Raw genomic sequence first — 20364 nt, forward strand, 5'->3', positions numbered from 1 at the left:
GTCTCTGTCATACAAGTGTGATACAAATCCAACAAAATCAAAGAAAAAAAAACCCTAGGAAGAATCTCACCCGACAACAGCTAGCAGCAAGGTCAATCACCCGCTTGGGGCATTCGCTGATCATCCCTTGGAAGGCAGCAACATCCAAGCCATAATCCTGTGAGGAAGGGGGAAGAGTATGTAGTTATAAAGTCCTTCAAAAGCTCTTCATCCTTCTGAAGGTGTTAAAGCACAAAATGGTCATGGTTTAAAGCTTTCGGGGTCTCCATCACAGCTATTTTACTGATGGCAATGCAAAGGTACCAGGGCAACATCAGCTCTGGCAGGGCAGGGCTGCATAGATGGTAAATCATTAGCAGAGCTGGGAGACTGCAGCATTCTTCAGCTTGCTCTGTGCTATCCCTGAGGAGCAGTATGTGTCCTCCTGGAAAAGCTCAGCCTAAGGCAACAAGAGCCACAAAAGCGGAAACCAGCAGAGGACCAGCACCAGGTGCTGAGCAGTGGCTGCTGAGGACAGGAACTGAGAGTCAAAGGGGTCCAGCCAGCTGTTTCCATAACTACAGCTTTGTCCCTCCAGACTTCAGAGTCTCCAATATATAATTCCCTTTCATCTTGTGAACACAGATGGAGTGTTACTTCCTGTTCAGTCTCACAGAAACATGGAACAATCTCTGGTCACTGCAGGTTCTTTGCATTGCTCTTTGGAAAGCAGCAATTTGCTGTTTTCCTGCTGGATTTTTCATCCCTGTTCAGATTAAACTTTCCCTTCCCACTTTGTGGAAGGGAAATGTTGCAAATGTTGAAACAAAAAAGCCCATGTTTTTTAGGAAAGCCCACTGTCTCCACATGAACTGTGTATTAACTGCAATGTATTTGAAAATAAACATTTGTGATGAAAGTTGTGTTTAACCTGCCACTTCAATGGGGAAGTGGAAATGTCAAAGCAAAATGAAGTATTTGGAATTAAGCTCTTTAAACAGAAGTACTTCATCTCAAATTGTTGATCTAGCAAAAATTTTGAAACTATAGATGCACTGAACTCTTGTGCACTGAATATTTTGAGATCAGATTTTCTCATGGAAAAACCTCTAGAGAGAAACCTGAGTGTGAACACATACACGTGTGTACAGGTCTGTCTGGTCCAGAGAGAAGCCACAATCTGATACCATGGAGAAAACACCATTAGATTTGACTGCAGGAATCATTACCTGAGTCCTGGGAAGCACTTCAGGGTCAGCTGGAATCCTGCCCAGGATTTCACAGAGGACAATGCCAAAGGAAAACACATCCACCTGCAGAAGGGGTGGGAGAGCCGGAGGTGGGACAGAGCATGCACAGAAGCAAAGCATGAGAAAGGAGAGTACCAACAAGGTCCTTCCCTGAGTTATGCAAAAGCCCATCAAAAAAGCCCATTGGAGATGGAGGCACCAAACCCCTAAACTTCTTCTGGGCTTCTGAACCCACCCATAAACACCACAGCCCCACTTGGAGTCCAGCCTCATCTTCAGGAAGCCTGGCCCCGTGCTTTTGTTCAATGTGTCTGGTGCTTCTACCACAGCGCTGGCACCCTCCATAGACCCTGCAACAGGCTCATTGGGCTGTAAATCATGAAGCATCTTCCTCAGAGAGGCTTCACTGTGTTTGTCCATGGTAGCAATCCATTTCCCTAGAAGTTTAACTTAACAAGGCCACATAATGAACTTCCAAGCTGCTAAGCAGAGCATTACTGAGCAAAGGTCTGGGTAGCAGGGCAATGTTTCCCAGGGAAGGAGGGAAGGGCTTTTCTGCTGGTGGGACATGTCACCAGCAAGCAGAGGAGCTTCGGGATGTTCAGGAGCTCCGAGGATGAACAAGGAGCTGAGAAGTAGTGCCATACCTTCCGGTCATAGGGCTCTCCCCGCAGCATCTCAGGAGCCATCCAGAAAGCAGAGCCCACCAAAGACAGCTTCCTCTCCACATCCTTCACAGGCAGCTCCACCACCTCCCTGGCCAGCCCAAAGTCAGTCACCAGCGCCTCGCGACGCCGTGGCATCAATCGAATGAGGCAGTTCTGAAAGGAGCCCACGGGGCATGGCATGAGACTCCCAGTGAGGAAAGGCTTGAACACTTCACTGAGCAGCACCTCGTCAGCCCTCAGCCCCACCTCGCCGTTATAGGCTCTCCCCTCACCAGAGACCTGCATCCTGGCAGCACACATGGAGTGCGCAGGGCAGATTAGGGGTGGACTGATCACATCTGAAGCCAGGAAAAGTCCTTTGAAGAAGGGCAAAGACCGTTGTTTGTTCAACAAACATGATCCACAACCTTTTATCTGAAAGAGACCTTGAAATGTGCATGTTGACCTTATTCACCATGCAGCTGAAGGTGGGCAGGACTACAGCTAGAGCCCTTCTCACTGCCCATGGCTACACTCCCCTAACACAGCTTTCTAGAGGAATTCCTATAAAACTATCTTAAGGTTTCTCAAAACCTCAGCAGTTTCAGACTGTTCAGTTCCCCAGGATTTCCTCCTCAGCATTTGCTCCCAGGGAACTAGCAGAAATGACAGGCATCTTCTCCAGATGGCTCACTAACAACTAGATTTCAAGTGAGCACATACTTCTCTCCTGTATCTTCAGCCATCATCACTGTAGGTTTCCTAAGTTTTCCTGGGGAAGGATGAATTTCTTTCAGGGTTGAGCCACCACAGAGAGACAGAAGGGACAGGCAGGGACCTCCAGCACTTTCCACAAGCAGATCTGGGAAGCTCCTGAGCTCATCAGTCAGCATCAAATAGCAAATTACGTCTCACCTGACTTCAGAGAACACTAGCCAAGAAACCTGTGGTCAGAGTGCACCAGGCTCTTGCCTTGTCCTTGCCTGGTGTTTGCGATTTCATGGTTAGTAACTGAGCCAAGTAAACAGCCTGAGATTACAAAGGTGAGTTTCATTCCTGTGCTGATGTCTCTCAAGAGCCTTCATCAAGAGTCTCTCAAGATCAACCTTCATCAATATTTCAAGTTTCTCTTAAAAAGCTCACAGAGCACCAAAAAAATGGCTTGTAGGAGATACACCACTACTTATTCAGCATCAAATGCAAGGACTTGCGGGCTCCATTTCCATTAATCACCAAGCCAGCCTCTGGCGTTAGCTGACACAGATATGGTCCAGGCTGGTGGCCAACCCCTCAGCTCACATTCCCTGTGATATCATGGACATGCTGCAGATCCACCTGAGGTTTGGTTTGGAAAGTTTTGCCCAAGAGAGATCAACAAGGCACTGCCCCACCATGTTCCTACTGCCATACCAGTGGCAGAGGAATAGCCATATCAAAGCCCCATGGACAAACGTGAGAATGGCAAAGCCCCAGTGCTGTTCCTGCCCCCATCAAGCAGCATGAACCCACGCTGAGGAAAGCAGCCTCCCAGCCAGATGGCCAATACACCAGGAACATGATGTGCCTTTGTGTTACACCCAAAGCCTATCTCCAGATGCCAGTCTTCACAGCTGGCATGCTGCCAGCATGTGAAACCTGTGGAGGTGACCATCCTAAAATTGGTGACCTGGACCCTCTGGATCAAGGAAGAACAACTTCCCTGCACTTGTGTAAGAACACACACATCTCCTGAGCTCTGCTGGTGCTCTGCGCACAGACAGGGACCATCTCACATGTCACTTGCTCCCAGAGTCCATGACCAGCTCCTGTTAGCAACAGCTTCCTCCTTGCTGTGAGCAGGAAAGAAAATCTCTAAATCTGGCAGAGCTTCTCCTGCAACAGTAGGCAAAGAAAACTATGTGCAATCCTGCACACATTTCAATCTGTTTTCTTTTCTGACAGCAACAGCACTAGGAGCAATATATTTTTATCTCTCTCTGGGTCTCCTGCTTGGCAAGCGATGAATGCAATGGAATGACAGGTTTTATCAAGAAAGCTTGCCTGCAGAGGGATTAGCATGGAGCAGAGGACCAGCATGAGGCCTGAGGCCTCCTGGTTACAGCCCTAAGGGGTTCCTGTACAGCCCCCTAACACAGTTGCCTTCAGCAGTTCAGGGGCGATGTCCCCTTTCCAGCTGTGTACCTTGGAGTTGAGATCTCGGTGGTAGATGTTCTTGGAGTGCAGGTAGATCATTCCTCTGGTGATGTCAGAAGCTAAGTCCACTTTTTCCTTCCATGTCAAACCAATGTCCTTGCTGGCCAGGAGCTCCTCCAGGCAACCTCCATTCACGTACTGTGAACAGAGACAAAAAGCAGGTGGCTGTGCAGCTGGGCACAGGCTCCCCTGGAGCTTCCCAGGTGCTGAACCCTCCCTTGCCAACCCAGGAGCCCCTCCTTCAGGATGGAGGTTGGGAATGCCACCGCATGTAGGACATAGGGGCCCCTGTGTGTGGTACAGTGCAACTACCCATCCTGGCACAGCAAGTCACTGCCGGTCTCTGGGCTCTGCCCCACTGCAAGGACAGCTGTATAAGCCAGCTATGGTCTTCACTCATAGGCAGCGAACTAGAGGCAAAAAGCCTGGCAACAGCTCAGTGACCGCCTTCTGCCACTGACAGCACAGGAACAAGGAAATACCTCCCCAGTACCAGCCTAGACTTTTCCATTAGACCACACCACCACCCCAGAGCCAACCTGGAGATCCTGCCACTCTCTGTCTGCTTTACTTTCTACTCCTGCGCTCCATCCCTGGCTCCTCTTTTCCCCGCCAGCTGGCCCATTCTGGCCCTTTGGTGGTACCAAGCCAACCTGAAACACTTTTTGGCTGTCCTGCCTGAATCTCATGGCCCTGCAGTGACTGTGCCCCACACTCCAGCTGTGACCAGCTGTAGGGCAGAAAGAACCAGAAGCCCCTCCGAGGCAACCTTGCTAGTCCAGACCCACTCACAGGCACAGGAGTCAGAGGCATAGATATGCGTTACAGGATATCTGCCATCCTCCCTGCCAAAGAACCTCAGGGTCCTTGCCTGCCCACAGCACACTTACAAGCAAGGAACCTTTACCTCCAGAATGGGGTACAGTTTGTCATCCTTCACGCATATCCCAAGGTACCTAAGCAGAAGAACACACACACACAAAAAATAAAAAAGAAAAGAAGCTATCAAGGTTCAGCTCAATCCCTCATCGTAGAATTGCCTTAGAGACACCAAGCCAACTCCAGCCCCTGCCAGTGCCCTCTGCTCATGGCTGTAGGATGTACGCACCTAACAATATTGGGGTGGGACAGCTTCTGCAGTAGGCTGATCTCACGCACAATCACCTCTTGGTCCACGTCGTTCTTGTAGATCTTCACCACCATCACCTTACAAGCAGCAGCCTGAGTCACCTGGAGGCAAGGTTGGAGCAGGACATCTCTTAGCTTCCAGAGTTCTGCCAGCCCCTCTGGACAACAGCATCCCTTCCCAACCGAGGGCTTGAATCTCATTTCCCTGCTGCCCAGAGCTTTGCACAGTCATTTGCACAAGTGCAAGGTGCTGTTCCTTCCACATAAGCTCCACTCCAGTGATGCCTGCCTAGGTGGCTGGGGACAGCTAGGTCCCTCCTGTCCCAACACATCACAACACTATTTCTCTGCCAAAATTTGTGTGTTCCTTGGGCTGGAGCAGTTTCTCAGCCCACACTGGGTTACCACAGAGCTGGCCTTCTTCCCTCCAATGCCTTGCATTCAATGTCCCTTCCCAGCCGCAGCCTGCCCCACATCTCCATCCCTCTTTCCTTCCTGGGTCTGATCACTGCACAAGGCTGCTAGCCACTCTCCTCATCCCCAATTCTTTCTGTACTCCTGGCCACAGCCAGCCACCCTCCACCCAGGCTCTGTCAGATGGACACAACAAAGTGCAGAGCCAGCTCATCTCTCCCACACATCCCAGGACGGAGGTCTCATGTCTGCTTCCCAGCCACATGCTAAACTGAACCTCTGCTATGGATTATCACCAGACATTTCATTCCTAGGGCTTCCCCCAGGCAGGGACACTGGAAGCTAAAGAACAGAAAAGAAAATGCTTTTCCCCCACCTTACAACACTGAACAGACTGAGCAGGCATTTTTAGGAGGAAATTTGCTGTCCCCTGTGGAGGCACCAGGGTTGGGCAGTACTGAATGCAGGGGTTTCATGCAGGCTACAGGACATGCAGAGGTCCCCTGGCTCTCAGCCCTGACAGCACCATCCAGGGCCCCTGCACTGCAGCTCATGTTATCTGGGTTGACAATCCAAGTAGCAGTTACCAGACCACATCACAGAGCATTGTGGTACTTTAACATTTCCATCCTCAATTAACATCTGTTTTAAGGAGAACCATGTATCAGGTGTGATCCACACTGATATCCTGACAGGTCCCCCAGGGCTAGCAGAGACTCTAGCCGTGTGTTTAATTTTCCTTCATTTTGAGGTTTATGGGGGTTTGTTTGTTTGTTTGTTTTAAGGGAAACATAGTTTAGACAAAGCATAAGCTGGCTTAAGAGCAGCACTCAGAGTCCCAAAGTGTCAGCCATTGCTCTCTGTCATGGTCTCTGTACAGATAAGTTTACTAGCCCAGGTGAAGACAACAAAGAGTTGCATGTAAGACCTAGCTGGGCTGGAAGGAGAGAAAGTTCATTATAATCAGGGTCACAAAACAAACTGTCTTGGGAGCAACATGAACTGCTGCTTCCTTTCTGAAGGAATTCAACCTGATAGTTGATGTTATTGTTGGAATAACTCTTGCCTCTCTACTCAAGCAGGTCATGAGGAAGGCAGGGCTCCAACACCCTCACCTGATGGGACTTCACAACCACAGACTGTGGACTGTGGGTCACTAATCAGATGATTTATAGGTATATTATAGGTAATAGATTATTACCTATAATAGCACAGATGTAAATATAAGAGATGCTATCAATCATCTTTGCCCAAAGACTGAATGCCCTTATGCCCAGGACAGAGTACAGGGAGCAGCCAAAATCTGGAAGATCTGAAAAACTTTCAGAAGAGCTAATACTGAGTTTCAGTGAGACCTTTTAGCTCTGCACAAACTCTGATGGAGACACTGAGCTACACTGAGCTTCCAGGTGAGACTGCATGTCCCAGCTGGACACCTACAGAGTTCACAAACACTGCCTGGGCTGGTGGAGTTCGTGAGCACTGGAGAAGTTCCTGTCCACAGGGCAATGCAAAGTCCAGCCTGGTCTGGAGAAGAAATGACTGAAAAGCAAGGGTAGACCCACATCCAAAAAAAAGTAGTGGGAGAGATGGGCAAAAGTAATGGGCTCAGAAGGCCTCTTCCAAGACCACAGCCCCTAAGACTTTGCTCTGGCCAACCTGGAGCAGCCCTTGGTCTGCTCTGAATCATGCAAAGTGTCCAGTTTTGTCCTGGATCAGTGTGAATCAGGGAAGTGCAGAGGGGCCTCCAAGGTATTCTCATTTCATGCTAATGAGTGATGAAGGGTGAAGATCTGGTGTTAGCCTTGAATGGAAAAATAAAGGTGAAAATCTGGTACTGGAAAGTTGTAGAAAGACAGGGAGTGGGACTGTGCTTCCTAACGTGTATGAAGCTTTTTGAGGGCCAACAGAGAAAGAGGTTGCTCAGAGGTTCCCTTTGGGCAATGCCTTAAACCAGCCTCAGAAAAAAGAAGTCACGCTGCATTTCTGTCCTGCTTTTGAGCACCTCAGACCTCTATATATGAGAGCTGACAATGAAAGAAGCTTTATGCTTTCCCCAAGAGAAACTCATACCTGAATAGCTCCTTATTGCACATCAGAAAACTAAGGCAGAGAAAGAGGGAAAGTACCTTGTGCCCAGGTCATGCAATACATAACCCACAGAGCAGAAGACTGTGCCCAGACCTCTTGAATCTGAGTCATCAAGTAGAACCAAGTGAATCCTCCTTCCTCAGCCAACCCACATATAACAACTCCTGAGAACGGGCTTAACCAAAGGACAAAGGATGGCAAAAGCAACAAGCAGCCAGCACAAGCAGTGCCAGCACTTTGGGGAGTCTATGTCCTTGCTGCAGGAGCACTTTGGAAGACAGCATCTGTTGGCATAGAGCTTCAAAGGACCATTGCCACTGATGCTTCACAGCAGGAGTGCTGCTGTTCAGGCCTACAAGTCCACAGGGGACTGGCTGAACCAAGAGGACCATGAGTCATCAGAGCACTCAGTTACAGTTGTGCTTGAGTCCCCAGACAAATATCAAGCCCCCACAAAGGGCTGTCCTTGCCCCCAAGTCCTCCACTGTCTTCTGACTATTTGACCCATAGCATTTCATTCAAACTTTATTTTTTTTACATTTCTTTTTCTGCTGCTACTTCAAGAAGTTATTTCATTTTCATTCAAGATCCATGTCTCCAGCCTGTCTACTGCTGGAATTTCATTCACTGCCAGGGCAGGAGGAAAATGTCACGCACGGAGGAAACAGCAACTGTTACTATGAAAATCTGCTAGATAAAGGAAAGAGAAAGTGATGGCAACGGCATGCTGTGTAGGTGGGGAAAGCAATTACTAGAGGGAGGCTGTGGTGGGGAGAGGTATTTGTCATGTATTGCTCCAGTCTGCAGAGAGCTGCCATAGATCTTTGGCTGGAGATTCCCTTTGAACAGCTTTAGTGCATTGTCCCTGGACCTGAAGTTCACCCAAAGGCTTTATCACGGCACCAAGGCCAGATGCAGCAGAGGAGGAGACAGAGCCTTGAGAAAGCAACATGGATTTATCTATCTGACTTGCATATTTTCTGCAGTTCCATGGCCAGATCCTGCCAGTCTGGCTCCATTAGTTTCAACTGGCCACATGTGCTTACACCAGCCAGGGATCTCACCCAGAATATATCAGAGTACTCCTCTGGCAGAAGCATCTTATGCTGGCCCAGGAGAAACGTGCAGTCATGATGTTTACCGGTGGGGCTGGCCAAGCTAAGGAGCTGAACGCAATGGTAGAGTCAGGCCCAACTTTTTCCTCCAGATCTGTCTCATGTCCCAACAACCAAGACCAGTGTCAGCAACCACATTCGGGAGGGCTGCTGGGAGGAGAGATAAGGTGGGCAAACCTGGCCACACTGCAAAGCAAGTCCCATCCACTCCCCCCAAATAAGCAGTGGCCCTCCTGGGCTGAGGAGCAGCATTGGAGGGGGAGCAAAGCTAGCAGCACCCCGGATCCTGTGCTTGCTTAGAGAGGGTTAAACAAACTCCCACACCAGTGGAGCCTCGTGCAGGGAGTGACCCACAACAGCCCCAGTGAGAAAAGCAGTTTTGCTTTGGTGACATACCATCCACATCCTGCACTGGCTTGCAGGGAGCCACAACTGTCCTGAAATGAAGGCAGCAGAGGCAGAAGTGGACAGACCAGCAGCCTGTCCCAGCCTGACCCTGCCCCAATCCCCTGCTCTTCCCCAGCATCACTGTAACGCAGGGCAGCAGCCAGAGAGAGGTGACAGCACTGGCATCTCCATGGGGTGTGGGTGGCGTGTATTCTAGGAGACACATGCAGCTTAATTTTACATTATTTTTCTCTATATATTTTGCTACAATTCTGACAACAAAACCTGCACAGAGCATAAATATCCCCTAATCTCATCCAATACCCAGTTTAGCTCCCTGACAAGCATGTTGTATGGCTAGATGACAGTATCAATGAACATTTATTGATCAAGTCCTCCCATTGCCTTTTTCACTATGGAAGGGGAGATGTGCATCAGAGGTGATGTACTAGGTGTGCAGTGGGGGGGGGTGTCCTTTCCTCCCTCACTGCATCCAACCGGCCAGAGTGAGCTGGGAGGGACGAAGATGAGGAAATAAGCTCAGGAACAGGTTCCTCAGGTGAGGCATCATCTACACAACCTCAGCAGCCATTCAGCTGCTCTCACACAGGTTGTGGGCTGCCTGCATGTCAGTTTACCTTGTAGACCTTGGAGAAGAAGCCGCTGCCTATCAGCTCGGCGTTGAAGTTTTCCCAGAACTCCAGCTTCCTGACAGCCGTGCGCAGCCTCTGCCAGCGGTCCACGTGGTAGTAGGTGTCAGACGACTCACCATAGTACTGCATGGGGTTGGAGGGCTCTGATGCAATCAGCCCTGCCTCGCACATCATGGGGGCAGCAGCTATAACACAGTGTATTTCACAGTGAGCCAACAGCAGCATTTGGACATCAAACAAATACCTGCACTAGAGACCAGGACTGGATGAAGCCTCAGGAACAGGGGGAGAGGAGACAAAGCACTGAGATGATGTACCCTGCAGCACACGTTGCACTGGGAAGCACCCATGGGCACTGTCTCCTGGATAAGTCACCCTGGGCTTAGGTCTGCCTTATGCAGGTTGTATTTGGACTTCTTTAGACTAGGACTTAAAGATGTCAAATTAGCATATATTCATTTATAACTTCTAAAGGTTTACAATAGATAGGATGCATCACCTTCAACACATGACAGTGCAGCCCAGGAAAAGTCCAGGGCACTCGGTCTTGCTCAGCCAGCTTATGCTGGGTTAAAAGCCACTGTGTCTAAATTGGGCTTTTAGCATAGGTCACGTGCCACATACAAATGCCACATCCACTACCCCAGAGCTCTAGACAGGGCTTAGCTACTATTGCAGAGGGTCATGGCTTGAGTGTGCTAGCAGGAAACACTCAGTCTTAAAAGGATCCTCACTCATCAGATGCCTACAGTTCATTATAAGCCCTAAGGAATCACAGAATAAGGAAATGCCCCAGCAACCCTCCTCCTGTCTGTGTATCCTGAATTTGACTCCAAGCCCCAAGTGCCTCTGCTAAATTGTCTTCCTATTCTACTGCTCTGATTCTCACACTTCCCTCTCCAGTCCCCTCGCTCCATTCCCCTTTCTGTCTTTTACAGCACCAGGCTCACACTCCTCCAAAGCTATATGCCATCCTTCCCCTTCTGCCACATCACTTGCCTTTAGTTACATCCAAAAATGCAAAGGAGGCAAATCCAGTGGAAAATGGGCTTCTGAGACCCTAAGTGAGGCAAATAAGGCACCTACTTCTGGATAATTGTAAACAACCATTGGTACGCTACAAAGCTGTCTGAGCACCTTCCATTCACAGCATGTGCTCAGATTCCTGGGTGCCTGGCAAGCTGCTTTGCCAGACTGTCACCAGATGAGACAACGTTCAAAAAAGGGTAATTTCTTCAATGCTTCCAACTGAAGCAAAGCTAAGATCTGCCCTCCCTAAGTTTCTGTCCTAGGTCTTGCACCAAACAAGAAGCTGTATCAGCATCCCTTGATCCCATGCATTATTTCATGGCTACTTTGCTTCTACAGGGCGAGGCAAAATCTGCACCGAGATGTGCATAAAGTATTTGCACCAGCCACCTCATACACCCACAGTCCAGCAAAGATCCAAAAGAGAGCTGCCAAACGGGGACAGAGAGATGTGGTGGCAGGGCTAAGCAGGGCAGGGGACTGAGAGAGCTGAGGGCTGGGACATGGGGCAGGCAGCCAGTACCGAGCAGGGCAGGGATCCCTGACACAAACAGCGGGCAAGCTCCAGGCTGAGACTCAGGGAGCTGCAACACCGGGGAACAACAAAACAAACTTCTGAAAGCAGCCAGACCCCAAAGTTCCCACCACAGGACAGTCCGACGCAGACTGCAGGAATCCAGTCCCAGCAAAATCAATGTGACACATGGGCTCCTACCCGACTGCATGGCAAACGCCTGCAGGACCAAAGCCCCAAAACTGCTCATGAACAGCAGAACCCATGGCCATGATTGGTGGAGAGCACTCGGATCAGGCAGGACACGTGAAAGAGGTTACAGGGCCACAGCTTTACCCCTGCTCCGACCCAAGGACAGGCAACCAAGGAACTTCCCATGATGGGATGCAGCTGCAGGGACTGGAGGTTTTTGCCTTGGGATGGTCACTGCTCCTGATAGCCAGCACCATCTGAAACGCAGCCATGCCTGCCCCCCTCCCATCCAGCCTGCACCCAGGCACCACACACTGGCACAAGGGAAGAGGTTCATGTAGAAGCAGGGGACAGGACTCACATCAATCACACTCAGCGCTGCTAAAGCCATCCCACTCTGGCTGTCACTGAAGGCATTACCTTCCTGCAGGGACGATTCTGCAAGGATCTCTCTCTCTGGGCAAAACTGCCCAGCTTTTGCAGGGCTTGGGGCACAGGTGCAGCAGGGCAAGGAACTGGCACAAACTCGTGGCAGAGTGCAGCAAAGGGCTTTTGTTGCCCAAGGCCATGCTCAGCATGCAGGGCCATGGAGCAGGAGGGCAGACACAGGAGGAGCTGCAGCTCCAGGCCAAGCAAGTGGTGCTTCACACTCAGTTAGCGAGACACAGAGGAGTTCTTCCACATCTTGCACAACTGGGCAGGACATAAGGGGACGATGACAGGGTCTGACAGATCCTGCTGACCCTGAGCTGCCAATGGAACATGGAAAAGGAATGGCAAAGGGTCACCCTGAGCATTGGACCCATCTTAGACAGTGCACTCTCAGGGTTTACCCACTCCTGTGCCCAATCCTGGGACACAGGTTTGCCCTCTCCTGTTGTGTGGATGGCAAAACAGTAACACAGTGAGCTACGGCCTCACCCCGGCGTGCCAGTCACTCACTGGCAGAGCTGTGGTGAGCACACACCACCCTCTCCCCCCCCCTCCCCCCCCGCCCCCCGGCAACAGCTGCTCTAACCACCAGACACACACTTAACCCAGCAGGCTCTGAAAGCCTCTCCCTCCATTTAGCACCCTTCAATAACAAAAGAAAGAGGAGCCTTTCCTCCGCAGAGCAGCACACCCGCAGGTGCCCTGATACCCAGCCACCTTGGAGCCCCTTCTGCCTGCAGGGTGACCCAGGCACAGGCATGACAGGTCCCCTCGGGCAAGGCAGGCTGCCTGAGGCTGCCTCTTCCACAGGGAATGGTTTCTTTTCAGAGGCCTCTCTGTTCAGTGCTTTTCCCACATACCATCTCCTCCCGCCATGACCTAGTTCATCAATTGCCTCTTTGTCCAGTAAAGAATCCCTGCAGCATCCCCAGCACGCCGGGAACGGCCCCTCGCATTATGCTGGTGAGTAGGAGACAGTCTTTATTTTCTTCTTTTAAATGCGTCTGCTTGTCCCCAGATTAGTGCTGACATGTAGGCTGGGGGAGAAAACGGCCTTTCAAAATGCCAAGATTTATTTGAAGGCTTCCTAGGAGTCAGGGAGGAAGGGGGAGAGGGTGGGAGAAGGACAGGGAGCAGGAAGGGTGGTCTCAGAGGCCAGCCCCAGGCAGCAGGGCAGGGGCATCATCGAGTCACCAGCAAGGTTTAGAGCACCCAAAGCCATGCTTTTGTCTGAGCAGGCAAGGCACTGGGGCAGCTGCCCGTGTTCCTGCTGGTCCCAGCTCAAAGGGAGACCAGGCTCGGGCACAGGAGGAGGCTTGTCCCCTTCAAGGCTGCCCTACCTGCAGAGAGGGGAGATGGAGCCACTGGCTTCCACCGCCCTCTGAGGAAACTCCCCAAGCTTTCAGCTGTGCCCACAGCGAGCAAGGAGCTGTCTGTACACAGCAGCCAACATGCACCTCCCAGTTCCCCAGGGCAGCAAGAACACTGAGGGAGCAGCTCACAGGCAGCTGGGAAAGGTTTGGATGCTGTGAGCTGTAATTGCAGGGAACCCCCTCCTTGCCAGATTAAAACCATGAAATTAGCAGTCATTTCGAAAAGCAGACTTGGGGCACCGTCTTCCTCTGGGCTTTCCTCATCTGCAGACACCAGAGGCACCGACACATCACAGGAAAGGGTCCAGCTCCCCAGCAGGGCTGGCTGGGGCTGCCCGTGCTTGCTGCCATGCCACGGGCTTGACGAGGTTCCAGCAGCTGCCAGGGCTGGCGGAGAGGCCATAACTTGCCCTGTGCACGCACCCTGCAAAAGCAATTGCCCAGCCAAAAGCGTGGCTCCAGCCCCACCGCCACAGCTGGCTACAGCCCGGGGAAGGGCCCTGGAGGAACAGGCAGGCATCGGGGGGTTTATTCCCTCTGTTCAGATATGCAGCACCCACAGCTCCCAAGTAAGCCACCACCCACCCGGCAGACCAGCTCTCCCAGATGCATGCACAGCTGGGCACAGCCCCAAGCATCTGCCCAGGCCCAGGCTCTGCTGCAAGGATGCAAACGCCAGGCTTCAAACCCCTCTTCTAGACAGCAAATTTTCCTGAAAAAAGGGAAGAGCTCTTCCTCCCCTCACCTGCCAGAGAGCCAACCTGCCTCCCCTGCCATTGTTTCCAGGACTTTTCTTCCCATCATCAGGAAAGCAGAAAGTTTCTCCCCAGCCTCCTTTGCCAGTAAGTGGGAGGCTGGACTGGCCCCAGGAACCTCTCTGGACAAGGCGAACCAGTGTCTGATGGCTGGAGCCTTACCCTGGGGAGCAGCATATAAAAGCTTACCTGGTGCTTACTAGCGTGCCATGCAAAAACCTTCCGTGAGTGGGATCACTCTGTAAACAAAATATCTTTGCCAGGACAGCAGGGTACCAGCACTGAGTGCCAGCACTGGGGTCCATAAACTGGGGAACCCAACCCTCCTGGTGGTGAAGGGGGTGTGTGCTATGTATGTGTGTGTGCACACACGTGTGCAGGATTTGGCCTTGGGCAGTGTCGTGGTTTAACTCCAGCCAGCAACTAAGCACCACGCAACTGCTCAGTCACTCCCCCTCCCACCCAGTGGGATGGAGGAGAAAATTGGGAAAAGAAGTAAAACTCGTGGGTTGAGATAAGAACAGTTTAATAGAGCAGAAAAGAAGAAACTAATAATGATAATGATAACACTAACAAAATGACAACAGCAATAACAAAAGGATTGCAATGTACAAATGATGCGCAGTGCAATTGCTCACCACCTGCTGATCGACACCCAGCTAGTCCCCAAGCGGTGATCCCCCACCCCCACTCCCCTCAGTTTATACACTAGATGTGACATCACATGGTATGGAATACCCCGTTGGCCAGTTTGGGTCAGCTGCCCTGGCTGTGTCCTGTGCCAACTTCTTGTGCCCCTCCAGCTTTCTCGATGGCTGGGCATGAGAAGCTGAAAAATCCTTGACTTTAGACTAAACACTACTTAGCAACAACTGAAAACATCAGTGTTATCAACATTCTTCACATACTGAACTCAAAACATAGCACTGTACCAGCTACTAGGAAGACAATTAACTCTATCCAAGCTGAAACCAGGACAGGGGGATCAGGTACAGAAGGATGTTTAGAAATCTGTAGGTGCTTATCGACATTTTGTAAGCGGCTAGCACCGGGGTTTACCTGTTGTGTTGCTGATAATGATCCTGATGCTTCACTGACAGTTTGTTTACATCTCCAATAAATCAGTAAATCACTTCAGTCCCCCAATGGTTTAAACCACAGATAGAGTGGTTTTCTCCTGCAGCACACGCGTGGGGTGTATGGGCAATGCTCCCTACAGCCCTCTCCATTCTGCCGTGCCTGCACTTGGCTCACACAGACGGAGGGATGAGTGCTCCTCAGCTCCCAGGTGAAAACGCAAAGCAAATCCAGATAACAATGGTGACATTACATGAGATCATCTGTCTAACCAGATGAACAAAACACCTCAATAGAGTTACTCGGCATTTAACGCTGTCAACAGAGATGGACTTTCTTCCATTCTGGCTTTTTATAACAGACACCAGCAAACCTGCTTGTAGCATAAGGAAAATGTAGTAGGTCAAGCAAAACCAAAACAGATCTGCTGACCAGCACTGTGTTGCTGATCCCTAAAAATATGTCATCAGTACCTTCGAGTTCTTGACGCACAAAAAGAAGGAAAAAGTATTTCCTGAATACTGCCAGCCTGGGGAGGAGGCTAAAGACAGACCACGGCTCCCACTGCCCAGTGAGAGGATGGTTTCCCACAGATAAAACAGTGACATTCACCAGCATGAGGATGTCAGGAACAACCATGCAGCCAATAGCTCCCAGCATCAATGGGGACCAGCTGGCTTTCCCTGGATGCTATTGTTACATAAATTAGCAATTATCTTCTTGTAGACATCCTCACATACATGAGAACATCTAGTCTAAGGCTGTTTCCCTCAAGCTAACCCCAATATATTTGATCTCTCTAGTCAAAAAGACAATTTTCTGTTGGAAAAAATTAAAACAAAACACAATCAGGAAAGCAAATTCCTCTCTCCACAGGAAGGCAAATTAAAGTAAATTATGCAGCAAGGATAAAGGGATACTTGCATTTCATTTAAGCATGAACACATTTTTCATAAAATGAAATAAATAAATACAGCCCAGAAAGTCAGACTTAAAAAGCTCAGGGTAAGTTACTGGCAGGCTAAATCACTTTCACTTTGCAAATTTAAGTGCTTATTATGCTGCTGTCAACAAGGACATCTGTGAGCCACAGACCTGGATGAAATCCTGCCCTCCTGGGATTGGTATCATGCTCACGGGGCCAGGATCACATCCTGGATTTCAATCTCTGCTTTGATTTAGCTGCTCTGATTTCAAACCTATCCCTTGCCAGGTAAGAAAGAAGCCTTAGGAAAGATCTGGGAAATCTGCTTCCCCAGGAGATTTAAACATAAAGTCATGAGAGAACTGATAGCTAAAGTATCCTTTTGTTGAGGGGAAAATGCCAAGTAATAGGGACAAGGGCATTATAAGATCCAGTAAATGGGAACTCAGATGATCCAAGAGGACAGCAGGTTCTTGGCACAGGTAAGTATAGGTCTCTTATAACTGGCCACTGTGAAACATAAATCTCCCTTGAAATCTGAAATAGTTAAAAGACTCCACACATGTTATGCTGAGGGAGGACCTAAGCATTGGAAAAGCTGATCAGGACACAGTCTTGATCCCACCTAACTTATAAACAAGATGAGTGTTATTCAGAAAGCAACCTAACCAAAAAGCATAAAGTTTCCAGGTGAAGATCTATGGCTGATGTCTCCCCTACAAGGGGGAGACAAGCTCTTAAGATCTTCTAGGCCTGAAAATCAGTATTTCCGCAAGGCTTTCAAGGAAGAGATTGTCTATAACTTTAGCTTTAGCAGTGAACATTTTTGAAGATAAGTGGAGAGGGACTGGCTCCTCCAGCAAGACAAGTCTATAGGGGAATGAAGACATAGCCAGTCCCCTCTTCATCCAAGGAGCCCTGATCTCCAGCTCACTTGTGCCCACACCCAGTGAACCGAGTCCCACTTGAAACGGCTTTCACAAAACTGATAGACTCGTCAGGTCAGGATGCATAAAGACATTTAGGCAGCTAAGATGCAGTTTGGCCTCTAGCAGAGTTAAGGACAGTCAGGCACCTGTCTTCCAAGAAGAACTTGGCTGTTTGGCACTAAACTTGTCTTGGGCAAGTTTAACCCAACTATCTGCGAAGGTCTCTGTGTGGAGTCCTCCCCAGTAACACCCCCCATGCACAGAAAGTGCCACAGCACTGCCTGCCTGATGAGAAATTAGTGGGTGTTTTGAGGGAAGATAAATAAGACAAGAACAAGTGAAAACACACTCTCCAGGGCAGTCAGCAGAGAAGGCTTCGAGTTGGCTCACCCTGCAAAATGGATGATGATTGACAAGGCACATGGATTCCTTTGAGATGGAAAGGTGCAGAAAAGAGTAGAAAAAAAAAATAGTCATAACAACTCAGCAGTCACAAGCGTAATCCCACACATTTACTGTCTATCTCTGCTCCCTTTGCTACACTCTTCACGCATTTTCTGTGATTTTTATTTTAATTCTGAAGACTCATGGTACAAGGCCCCTAATTGATGTCATATGGCACTTACTTCACCAGCATATATAAACCTCATTTTCCCCTGATATTTAATTGACGCTATACAAATGAAAAACCAGAGCAGGGCATGTGGGTGTTTAAAAGGAAGCTCAGTGTGTGGGAACTGTCAAACATTTGAGCTGACTAGAACATCCCCAGCCTAGCCTCTCCATCAAGAAAAACACATTAGGATGAGAAGATACCATGACCTTACTCCTGAAATGTTTGAGGCATCATCTGATAGTGATTACCGTAACTTGCTGCTTGTTACAGCCCAGAGACATGGGCTGGAGACTGTGGAGGGACCGGGGAGGAAGGGGGGGACCATACCATCAAGCAGCCCATGAAGGGCTGGGCATCTTGCAAACCTAGATGTGCTCCACAGCAGGTGAAAGCCATGCCCTTTACCTTTGGGGTTTCTAACTAAAACCCCAAAGACAAATCTCAAATCTCAAAAACTCTGTGTTGTTCCCAGAAGCCAAAAGATTATTTTTAGCTCAAGGATTGTTCTCGGTGCAGATGGCCAGAATCCTAAGATAGATTAAAGGCTCAGGCTGTCTGCCATGCACTGCTGGTGGATCACCCCATGGTGAATAGGCTTCTGTGTCCATCTCTCCTCAAATGCCAAAAGGCAGTAACAGCACTTCGCTGGTTTCACAAGACATTCTGATATCTCAGCAAGGAAAACCCCATCTGCAACGAGCTTCGCTTCTCATCAGGGTGAACATTGTTTCCTCCCCCTTGGGTCCTCTCTTGCATGTCTTGCTTGGTCTCCCAAAGTGTTTGCTACCTCCTGTCCATAAGAATGCTCCAGGCTAGAGACAGCCATACGCTGTGCTGCGGGCACACTGACAGCTCACCACAGCAGTAATACCTGGCACTAACAGTGCTTTATATGTTCAACAAGCTGCTGGAGCAGTATATGGTCTTTGCTAGCTGTTTCTGAGCAATGCAAAAGCTCCCCCGCTGAACTTCCCACACAAGCTCTCACCACACCTGGTGAGTGGTTTTCCTCCTAAACCTGGTCTATCTCTTTTCGAACCACTGGACATCACTCGGTTCCTGCCAGCTCTTATAACACCCACAAAAAACACTGAATAGAAACAGCACCAAATCCCCTGAAAGTGCTTCATTTTGGGGGTGCTTAGAGGACATTAACTGGGCTTGCACTTTGGGAGCCAGGTGAGGAGAAACTTGATTTGACACATGGAAAACCATCAGGAAATGGCTCAAAGTCACAGAACTGCCACAGCACCATTTCGGAGAGGACCCAGTGGACCTGGGACTCAGCCGACCTGAGGCCCATGCTCCAGCCACATCTCCATCCCTCAGAGACAAGGGGATGAGTTGGGTGAAGAAGACAGCTAATGGGGACCCACCTCCTGTTGATTGCTGTATCTACAGATTCCCAGTGAATCATGGAAAGAATAGCCCGATGGGTCCTTGTGGCATCCTCCAACACCGTGGTGCTGGCTGCCATCAGCTACAGGGACAGCCTGGAGGGACCATGAAACCCTGATCTTCTGAGGCTGTTCCTAAGAAAACACTAACCATGATAAACTGAATTAAACATTTTAAGGTCTTTGAAATCTGCAGGTGGGCAGATACCAGAGTCACCACTGTGACGGTGCTGCTCCACGAGATTATTCATGTATGGCACAGAAAAATCCTGCAGAATTGGCACAGCCCAATGAGTAAGGAGCTGACTCAGGGCACCTGGGCTGCAGCCCCGACCAGCATCTCCTTGGCATCACCTTTCCTCCTCCTTCCTCTTCTTGGCTTTTCTCAGACCTTCAGGACAGGGATTGTCTCTTAACCCACACAGAGCCTGCAAAATGGGGCAAGTGCTACCAGAGCTAGAGGCTCATGAGGAACAGCTACTCCAGAAACAACCATTTCCCACTGTTTCTCCCTCTCGTCGTGACCCCAAGCACAGTGGAAAGTCTGGGCTGGGACCCCCTGAGCACAAGGACACTGTACCTGGGCTGGGGATGAAGGCCACAGTACTGCCTCAGCTAAAAGCATCCTGCTCAACTGCCCCCCCTGCCCTGCCACGCAGGGGGTGTGCTAGCCACCATCACATGCCTGCTTTGATAGAGTCCAACTACTTTAACTAGGCATCAATTCAGCTGAAAACCATTTTTGCAGGGTTTGTTCTCAGATGATTGAGTCCCTGACATGCCTCACCACCAGCACCAGGACCTCCAGTGCTGGCTTACAGGCGAGGGGGCAGGCAGGGTGGACCTTTAGAGCCTGGACTTCTGCTGGGCAAGCGTTCTCATCTACTGCAGCATTAGTCTGGAGCAAAGGGGGCCACAGCTCTGAAGCTGAGGACAGGCATGTTTCCTGGCCTGGCTCGTGCTCAGGCAAGGCAGAGCAGCCTCCAACAGAGCCCCTCAGAGGCTGGATCAGTGCAGAGCCAGCACAGCCTGGCTGCTGGGTCTTTCCAGAGCTTCATCTCCTCCTGATCATGTGAAAGCACCCTGAGCCATGGTACTGCACCCTCCCCAGCTCCTGACAAACATCTATTTGCTGACATTCATCCAAAGCCACACTTGCATCAAGCTGGGGAGGAAGGAAGGGACAGCCCTGCGGGATATGTTGCTGCTCTGTTTCCACAGGAAAGCCACACTCTGCAGCATTCTGCAGCCAAGATGGGAGGTGGAAC

General features: G+C 50.0%; 1 protein-coding gene across 1 annotated transcript in view; it reads right to left on the reverse strand.

The window, feature by feature from the left end:
• LOC104319935 (dual specificity testis-specific protein kinase 2-like) overlaps positions 1 to 20364 on the reverse strand; it is a 42524-nt gene that overhangs the window by 4871 nt on the left and 17289 nt on the right. The window contains exons 2-8 of the mRNA XM_069772188.1: positions 9843 to 10042; positions 5178 to 5299; positions 4977 to 5025; positions 4058 to 4207; positions 1877 to 2050; positions 1209 to 1292; positions 71 to 157 (exon numbers count right to left, since the gene is read on the reverse strand). Of these exons, the coding sequence (XP_069628289.1) occupies positions 71 to 157; positions 1209 to 1292; positions 1877 to 2050; positions 4058 to 4207; positions 4977 to 5025; positions 5178 to 5299; positions 9843 to 10031 (855 nt within the window). The 5' untranslated portion in view covers positions 10032 to 10042. The remainder of the gene's footprint in view (positions 1 to 70; positions 158 to 1208; positions 1293 to 1876; positions 2051 to 4057; positions 4208 to 4976; positions 5026 to 5177; positions 5300 to 9842; positions 10043 to 20364) is intronic.

The sequence above is a fragment of the Haliaeetus albicilla genome, chromosome 26 (genome assembly GCF_947461875.1).
Source record: "Haliaeetus albicilla chromosome 26, bHalAlb1.1, whole genome shotgun sequence".
NCBI classification, from domain to species: Eukaryota; Metazoa; Chordata; class Aves; order Accipitriformes; family Accipitridae; genus Haliaeetus; species Haliaeetus albicilla.